Below are 10,345 nucleotides of genomic sequence, written 5' to 3'. Positions count from 1 at the left end.
AATTATGGAATTATTTTACAAAAAATAAAAAAGTACTCGAAATTAATTCCACAGCAAATATGATTTCTTAACACTATGATACAACTTATTGGAAAAAATTCATGGCCGAATGAAAATCGAAACACTAATATTACATATGGTATTTATATATAACAGTCAATTTGGAGGGTGTACAGTTGTGTATAGTCTATTCATTTGTACACAAGCTCTCTTTCTCTCTCTATATATATATATATATATTTACACACACACACACACACACACACACACACACACACACACACACACACACACACACACACACACACACACACACACACACACACACACACACACACACACACACACACACACACACACACACACACACACACACACACACACACACACACACACACACACACACACACACACACACACACACACACACACACACACACACACACACACACACACACACACACACACACACACACACACACACACACACACACACACACACACACACACACACACACACACACACACACACACACACACACACACACACACACACACACACACACACACACACACACACACACACACACACACACACACACACACACACACACACACACACACACACACACACACACACACACACACACACACACACACACACACACACACACACACACACACACACACACACACACACACACACACACACACACACACACACACACACACACAGTACATTCTTTTCACTGAGCAAAGACCAACAACTTAAAAATATTTTTATCCCCTTTTCTGTTTACCATGAACAATTCTATCATCAAAAATCAGACAACTAGGACACGCACATGTAGTATAGCACCGCTGTTACTTTCTTCTCACAATTCACTGGTTCATCCATGATTCACTGTTATTCACCATCGCATCACATTGTTCTGAAGCACTCCATTCACCAATTTGTAACTCGTTATTCATCAACGTTCATGGAAAATAAAATGCTGCCGAGAATTAACTAATTCCACTGTATAAAGCACAACATCCACTTTCAAACTCGTCAAAACTGTTTACTATCGTTAAGCTGGAGATTTTCATTGTACATTTGTTTATTTAAGTATTTGTACTAAACACTCAAGCAGAAATAACGATTAAAAAACAAAGCATAGGAACTGCATTGTTTCCCCAATAGTTATTTCGATATAAAATGAAACTGTCACATTCAATACATGTTACATAGGAGGGAAAAGTCCCACAACTAAAAAACGAACACACTGTGCCCCTCTTAACAAAATACTGAGGTAGCTGCAAACAAAACAATCTTAGAAACTTTGAAATTAAAAAAAAAATCAAAGTTTGAATTCCACCATCATCCATCGTGGCAAGAATACTTCATTGTTTTGCGAGTGTAAGCAAGAGAGAGAAACAGAGATTTTGCACAAGATAAAGATGAATATTTCAATCTTTCAACAATTATTCCACATGATGAAATTATTGTATTGTATTAATAGTACATATGAGTCTATTGGGAATGATTTCCATAACAATACTACTACATAAATTTGAATCATAACTTTCAATTAGATAAACTGTGTACAAAAGGACTTATATTTGTATCTGTGGTAAGACTTTCAAGCTCCAATTGTCCCAAATAAAGATCCATAATAATAAAAAATGGACATTATTATTGATATCTTTTTCTTAATTATTTGTAATGAGTAGAAGCATTAATCACGGCTGTATCTGAAGATACCCATTTGGCAGTTACGTGCAGAGAGGTAATCCATTTATCCATTGTTTTTGATCATGACTGATTTTGCCACCTGTCTGGTAGCTTCATCAGGTGTCTACTGACGAAGTTAATTAATAATAGAAAGGCTTTCTGGTACAATTTCCAGTTCTTCTGAACATCAGCGCCATTGCCCCTGGCCACCTTTACCCCCCAGTTTCCTCCAGGTATCCACTTTATACGATGCTGAGTGGATGCTGGAGCCACTTGAACAGGTGGAAATAATCCCAGTTCTCCCCCGCCAGGGATCAAACCCGGGTCTCTTGCACGGTAGTCGGACGCCCTAACGACTGAGCAACTGCAGCACACTTTATATTTCATAAGGAAGCAAATTTTGGAATATCTTGAATTTTCTTGCCTCTGCATTTTCATAGCTAAACTTTGAACATAGTTAAAAAAATGAAATATGTTATATCTTAAGCAACTATAAATTAATGATAACAGAGTTACTTTTTGAGCAAGTAACAACTTAAATGTAAAGTTCCTGTCCATATAGCACCGTGCCATGAAGGCACATTTAGGGGATGTGGGCCCCACACATTCTAGATCTTGGCCATTTTGGAGGTGATGTGATGAGCATGATGCTCCTGCCGAGTAACTGTAAGTTAGTCACTTTTTCAAGGCTGATGCAAAGTTCCTATACCTATAGTACCACAGTTTATTTCAATCTTCAAAGGTTATAAGAAAATGCTCTACTGAAACTAGGCAAGCTGCCTAGCATAACATAAAAGGTCAAATATTTCACATGCTGCGCTGCAAAACTATACAGATGATCAGAATGAGGGCGTGGGGAGGGGTGGTCTCAATCTCTTGCTCACACATGCATTCTCGAAACAAAACTTTCACTTGTTGAGTATCATGTAAGTATTTGCCTCAAACTCATTAAAAAACCCAGTATTTCCATAACGAATCACATTTTTAAGTCTTCTGATGCTCCCAAGTTCGCTAAAGTTTTCTTAATACGTAACGCTGTCAAACGGGCAGCTGCATTGTGATACCAACACTCCTTCATTAGTTTCGACATCACACGCAAAGCCTGAAAGAGTAGTAAGGAGTATTAATATCTCTCTACAAACAATATACACATTTTCTTTTCTTAGCATGTATTTCTACATAATAACAGAAACAGAAATGTTTGTTTGCATCGCAATTCAGTTCTGCAAGGCAACCCACACAAACCTGAACATCCACCATATTTGCCAGATTTAGCTCTTTATCAAAGATCAAAATGACAGTAATCCCTCTCGCACATTACTAGGAATTGCATTCTTCTTCTAGTTTACGGTTGATACAAGCATTTAGACATGTTTTTCAATGAATTATACAATGCAAGCAATGTGAGCATACAAGAAAAAAATAAGAAATTCATTCTCAACATTTCAAGTGACAGCAGACAGCATGGAAAAATTATCATCCAACAATCAAATATATAAAAAAATCTGCAATGTTTGACAACAATTTTCAGTTACTTCAAAAATACACTAACCTCACAAGACTGCCATCTGTTAGGAATAGATGGGCGCTGTTTATCCGTGCAGACCACCTTTTTCATTTCTTCAATGGTTGGATCAGATGGTACCATATCGTGGAATGGTAGCTGGTAATCATCGTATATACCTGCAACACACGATAATTCATCAGGAATATATTGACACTTTAAATGCTTTATACATCTAAGTTTCACAGTCTAACTAGTGCAGTTTCTCCTTATTGTAAGTTCTTTAGCATAGTTCCTCAAAAACATAAAGGGGTTAGACAAAATAATATGAACACCAACCTAATATGGTGCGGGCCCACCTTTGGCTTTGAGAACAGCCTCAATCCTCCTCGGAATGGATGCATACAAATCCTGGATGGTAGTCAGTGGGATGCTATAACCATTCCTCAACAAGAAACTGCTCCAATTTCTTGAGATTGGCTGGCGGAAGGAAACGGGCCCATACTCTGGTTTCCAATACTGACCACAATGGCTCCATAATATCAAATTAAGCGATTGTGCAGGCCAGGGAAGATGTGTAAGTGTGTCATCGTGCTCATCAAAACAATCTTGGACAGTGCCAGCGGTATGAATGGTGGCTTTATCATCCTGGAAGATGGTATCGCCTGCTGGGAACAATGCCTACACCATTGGATGGACATGGTCACCTAAAATACCTTCATACACCTTGACAGTTATCCTTCCTTTCAGTGTGACAATAGGACCCAGTGGATGCCATGAAATGACCGCCCACACCATTACACTACCGCCACCATGCTTCACTGTTGGCACCAGACAGTCTGGATTGTATGCTTCAGCCGGTGTTCGCTATACGTAAACGTGTCCACTGGTGGGGAATAGTGTGAAGGTTGATTCGTCGGACCACATGACATGTTTCCATTGGTCGGTAGTCCAGGTTTTGTGCTCCTGACATCACTGACGCCTCTGTTTGGCATTGTCCTGCATTACAAGAGGTTTGGCAATAGCGGCTCTGCCATGGATACTCTGTTTATGCAGGTCTTGGCACACTGTTTTCGTTGACACTGCATTCTCGACATGCATATTCAGCTAAGCTGTCACTTTGGTTGGGGTGGTCTTCCTCTGAGAGCCAGCAATCCTCCTTAATGCCCTCCTGTCTCACTTGTCAGTTTCGTCTTTCTGCTACTATTCTGTTTCCCAGATGCTGTTTTCTCCTGCACTTTGTATGCTGTCATAACAGTAGATACAGTAGCTTGCGATACCCCTACTAACTTTGCGACCATTGTTACGGATGCACCAAGTAATCGGGCACCAACAACTGGCCCTCGTTGGAAGTCTGTAAGGTCAGACATAATGGTTGCCCAGCACAACAGGAAGCCGTTAACAGGCGTACTGATGGCTCATACCTCTAGTAGAGGGATCATAGGACACTGAGAAAACAAAAGACTCATTCCATGCTTGCCAGTGCAGTCAGCACACAACTCCGAAAAGGGTGCTCGTCTAATCGGGTGTTCATATTATTTTGTCCAATCCCTGTATGACTGAGGTATTACAGACAGCATGTATTAATTGGTAGTGTAGATACAAGATAACTACATTGTTTATATGCACAAAATGTACTTGAGCAATCCTAATTAGTAGTTAGTAAAGTTTACTTTGATTCTGGTTATAGGTTGGGGGACAAGGTGAGGACTTCACCCAAAAAAAAAAGCATGATTTTTACATTTAATTTTTTTCCCTCCGAAAGCATCAGCAGCAAGTGTGCATTTCTTGCAGCAAGTGTGCATTTCTTGCCATTTGAATAGAACACACATCAGGCAATATGCAGGTACTGTTTTGAACCCTCAAGTCCTGGCATTGTCTACGTGGGGGCCTGACGAAGTTCAAATTTCGATAAAAAAATAACTTTCGTTGTCTTCATCTACTACTTTTACTAAAGAAACAACATACAATTTCTAACTCCAGCATTCATAATTTCTGAGATATATAAGAAACGTAAACTTTCAGAATTTTGAATTTTTGTGCCAAAAACAAGCACGGCTTTAACATTATACTCCAAAAGTATCATCAGCAAATGTGCAATTCTTGGCACAATAATGGGTCAAACATCAGGCAAGAAGCAGATAATGTTTTGAATGCTAACATCACCATGTTGCCTATGTGGGAACCTGAAGGAGTTTTTTAAAAAAAATACTTTCTTCTATCTTCTTCATGATAAGTAGAGGCATGCATATATTTAGTTTTTGACGAAAACACGAAATGTGAAATAACACATTGTAAAGATAATTTTTCATGTTTCTGAAAGACGTGAGGTGCATTTTCCTAACCTGTTTTGTCACGAAATAATGCAAAATGAACTGCAAAATATGAAATAAGACAAACACGAAATTTAGAGTTTACTTCCAGATGCTACACTTTCTGAAGTCTGAAGTATCCTGTGAGTTATGCAATTCACGGAAAATTGATTAATTCTGCTGTAAATATTTGGGAAGCAAAAATGGACCCCTTTATCCAGGAATAAACTTAATATTCTGGTAAAGAGAAAAATGTGCTATTGGAAGAGATATGTTTATTTTGTCTAATAAGTGCAGTTTTTTAATCAAATTTGGGATTATATTCACATTTTTAAAAACCAAAATGTCATTTTATGTAATGCTTTTTCACCACTATAACAGTGAAATTTTATTTTAATTACCGCTTTTGATCCCGAAATTGACGGTTTTTGTATTTTTAATAATTTTACTTTTTTATTTTCCAAAAATATGTGCCTCTAGTGATAAGTTATTATTATTTGTTTTTACAATAGGCTTATAGCCTAATTTTAAACTTCCTGCTGAAAACATGCTCAGTGTTGGGAGCCTTCTTGCATAAAATGGGCCTTGGCGTTTAATGTTTAAAGTTATCAGCCTGAAATTTTAGAAAAAGCTTTTCCACAATCAGACCTTCATGAAATATTGATATTGACTGAGAAATTGTAGGCTGGTACATTACTGAACACTCACCTCCAATGTTACATCTTCTTGCAATTTCCCAAAATATCAGGCCTAAGGCATACACATCCGCCCTTTTGAACGAATCAAAATGATTCATATTTATTGACTCCTCTAGTACCTGTAAATATGAAATGACATTAATACAAGTAACATACTGCTAATAAACAAAATTTTACAACAGTTAGTACAATATATAACTGAAAGCTTTTCATGTATGTGATACATTTCCATGCTTATATATACTTCAAACATTAAACAACATGGAACTCCTGAGAAATTAGACAATACGAGACAAAAATAAGGATCATTTCAGATGCATCTAATTATGCAATTAAAATGCATTGTAAAAATACTGAATGATCCACCTATTTAAGTAAAATTAAAACATAACGTGCAACATAATGCCAAATGGCATCATTTCACCAAGAAACTGAAGTCCAGATTTGGCATGTACTTACTGTTTTATCATATCTAGCTTTTCCCACATCATGTGGCTTCTGCAGGACTTAAGACAAAATAGTCAAAGTTTAAAACATGGGAAGGGAAGTTGGATTGAAAAGGTTAAAAATAGAAGGTAAAGGACAATGCAGAGTACACTGTACTTAATCTATCTCAGGCTGTTGACGGGCTGTGTTATTCAATATGGCTGCCTGGCTGGAAAGTAAGTACATGCCTGAACTGGACTTCAGCTACTTAGAAAAATAAAAGATTACCGTTATTCTAGTAAAGAATTTCAGGCAAGATTTATCTTGTATATGTAATATTGTGTCATACAAAAATGACGAAGACAGTAAACACTTACCACACAAAATAGACAACGATGATATTTCGTGGGATATACTGCATTTTCACAAGAGAAAAAGAGGTAGCACAGTGTTACCAGAAACAGTTGATAAGTAACGAATATTACGTACTTTCACCAGCATTACCTGCAGATACGTGGCACAACCATGGGTACCAAAATGGCCCCTCCTATGCCAACCTGTTCATGGGCAGGCTGGAACGGGAATTCCTCGATTCCCAACAACTGAAACCACTCCTCTGGCTAAGATTCATAGATGACATCTTCCTCCTCGCCACATGGCGAACCTTCCCTCACTACATTCCTAACCAACTCAATGATTTCACCACACTTAAATTCACCTGGTTCCACTCCAAAGACCAAGTGACATATCTAGATGTGGACATCCACATTGCAGGAGACCACTTGGAAACATCAAGACATATGAAACAGACCAACCACCTCCAGTATCTCCACTATTCCAGCCCACATCCCTACCACACAAAAAAAGCCATCCCATTTTCCCTAGCTCTCAAGAGGCCAATGCCTCCACTCATCCTGCCAAAAAAAAAACTTCATTCCATGTCAAATCAACCAATTTTTAAAAAAATGGTTGCATGACCATTTTAGAAAAATTTCATTTTTAGTACAAACGTTTGTACATGTTTCTAGATATCAAAACCAATGTTCAAAAAAAAATATTGTCTTTAGTTCTCCTGGGGCACCCATTTTTCCAACATGGCGCATGGCTTTTTTTGCTCATGTAGCAGTATACAGATATCCTTAATATCTCAAAAACCATTAAAGCTAAAGACCTGAAACAAAATTCATTTTGTAGCTAACCAAGTATACTTCCTATGATATTCAGGTATGTTTTGCTTGAAATTGCATCGTAAGTACAAAAATTATGGTGGAGAATGGGGTAACAATAGTTAAAAAATTGAATTTTTAATGAAGGGGTTTAGTCTAAGGCTTGATTTTTTTTTCATGTGTAGACCTACCTGCAGGATGTCTGTAAATAAAATATCAGTGCTTAGAAATGCACCCCTTTTTTACAGCATGGGCTCAAACATGGCCGTTCATTGAATTTTGACAGTTTTTGGGGTTAAATATCTCAGATGGGTCCCCTTTAAAAATTCTGAAATTTATCACATAGGAAGCCCTTCATGAACCTAACTCACAGTAAAAATCTCAACTTTTAGATTCAACTCATTTTGGTCAATATGAGGTAACATATGTCACCTAATTTCTGACGTTGCAAAGTAAGGTTAAACTACATTCCATACTTACAATAATGAAGTCTTTTATTTCTCTTTTTTAAATTTGGGTTAAATGAAGCCTCAGAAAATATAGTAACATAAGGTTTTAATACTTGACTTACCATAAATTGAAATTACAAGGTATGACAATTGAAAATCTGCGAAATGTCATTGCAAAAGGTTTGATTTATTAGGTACCCATGACCAGTTGGTATTGTCAGCTCCAGTTTTCTATTCATTCTCTTTGTTAAATCAGGAAGGATTCTTTGTTCTTTCACTAAGTTCCTAAGTAAATTATTAGAAACCTTCAGTTCATCACAATTTTTTTCTTGACCAAGTGGTAGCAATCGAACTGAGGATTCTGACCTTTTCAACATTAGTTTTTTGCTCATTTACATTTTTCTTCTTATAATTTCAATTATATAATTGTACTGGCCAGGCAAAGGATTGTCACACTTGCTTTCCTTTTCTTCAGTTTTAATACTTAAGTGAAAAGCAACTTTCCAGTTTCCTTTGCACTCCATGTAGGATGTGAATAGTTTTTCGAGCAAGAGCACTTGATTGTTTTTCTGCAATTAGCCTCCTCAGTTTTGAAACAGGAGACACATCAAAAACAGAACAGACTTCATGCATTTCCTTTGGTTTTCCTTGGCTTGGCACAAAGACATGATTTCAATTCTGGTATTTAAGTGAGTCACTTTCTCCACATATGAAACTTTTACTCCAACATATCAGGCATATTGATTTAACTGGTATAAGGCTTTCTTGACACTTTTTTTACCTTACCTCATGGCCGTATTTAGAGGGGGGGTTTCTAGGGTTGAACCCCCCCCCCCGAAACTTCTGACATGTTGGATTAATGGAATTCTGACATGTTGGATTAATGGAAGTTCAGAAACCAAAATCTGTAACAAATTTTCAATTTTTTTTCGAAGCATGACAAAAATACATGGAGACAATGTTGGAACGATCGAGCTAGAATTTTCATACATTTGGAATTCTGAAACTTGAGTGAAACAGGATTTATTCTCAGAATCGTAGCCCACCCGCGACCCCACCATTATCACTTCTGTTGTCATCTTTCCAGTGTTGCTCCCGCGTCACAAGGAATATAGACTGAAGATTCCCTTATGATTGTCCCAAAATTCCCCTTCCAGCTTTTAAATTCCCTGTCCGATAAAGTCGAAAATCCCCCTTGATAGGAGTTCAAACCTAGGATCTCCAGTTTTCTAGCGCATTTAGTTCGCGATTGAGGTTACAATCCATGCACCAGGCTAAGTTTTTAAAAAGAATAACTGGTTCCACACTTTTCAAAATTCCAAAAATTTAATTTTAAAGTCAAACAACAAAAGCTTTATGACTAAAATTTCCATCTAACTTTTAAAGCCTTTCTCTTGAAGGTATCTAAAGTTTAATGAAGTATAATAATTGTGCATTTTAGTACACACTGTATGAAACGTAAAAAAAAAAAAGAAACTTGTGCTGGATATTCACTCATCTGCTGGATTGAGTAAGCCCCCTCAAGGATATAACAATAATATAATAATAATTATTATTAGTATTATTAATATGTAATAAAATTGTTTTATTATTATGAAATTTTAATTATTATTGTACAATTATTGTTATTATTTCTATTATTCAAATTTCTGGCGACGCCCATGGGAACAATTATGAATGAACCCCCCCCCACCCCCCCGAAATTTTTTCCTGCCTACAGCCATGCCTTACCTTACCTTTTCTTTAAGTGGTACTTCTGAAGATCAGAACATACTTTACCATATAAAAAACTATATTTAATGGTATTTGCATATTGTCTCTAAGCCATACACCTGTAGTATTGACCTAAGAAGTGTTCTCATTTTCACTGACTTGGTTAAGATTAGTTAGGTCTTTGGGAACTTTACCAAAAGGGTATTTATGACAGTTCTCTCCAGTTAAAAATATTACAGAACACTCCATTTACTGTCACAGATAACGAACATTCACAAGTCAGTACTCTCGGCACATTAGGCAAAGGATGAATGACAGCAGAGATTGTACATGCACAGATCAATTCCAGGCTTGCCTGGGATC

At 37.1% G+C, this 10,345-nt stretch overlaps 1 protein-coding gene across 3 annotated transcripts in view; it reads right to left on the bottom strand.

The window, feature by feature from the left end:
* Positions 1 to 716: 716 nt before the first annotated feature.
* The window catches only part of babo (TGF-beta receptor type-1 babo), a 75,221-nt gene continuing 65,592 nt past the window's right edge, over positions 717 to 10,345 (bottom strand). For all 3 annotated transcript variants that reach the window (XM_083121987.1, XM_083121989.1, XM_083121988.1), the window contains exons 8-10: positions 6,239 to 6,347; positions 3,267 to 3,397; positions 717 to 2,816 (exon numbers count right to left, since the gene is read on the bottom strand). In XM_083121987.1, the coding sequence (XP_082978113.1) occupies positions 2,691 to 2,816; positions 3,267 to 3,397; positions 6,239 to 6,347 (366 nt within the window). In that variant the 3' untranslated portion in view covers positions 717 to 2,690. The remainder of the gene's footprint in view (positions 2,817 to 3,266; positions 3,398 to 6,238; positions 6,348 to 10,345) is intronic.

The sequence above is a fragment of the Lepisma saccharinum genome, chromosome 5, assembly GCF_977018435.1.
Source record: "Lepisma saccharinum chromosome 5, izLepSacc3.1, whole genome shotgun sequence".
Classification (NCBI taxonomy): Eukaryota; Metazoa; Arthropoda; class Insecta; order Zygentoma; family Lepismatidae; genus Lepisma; species Lepisma saccharinum.
This window is presented reverse-complemented; position numbering and strand designations above follow the sequence as displayed.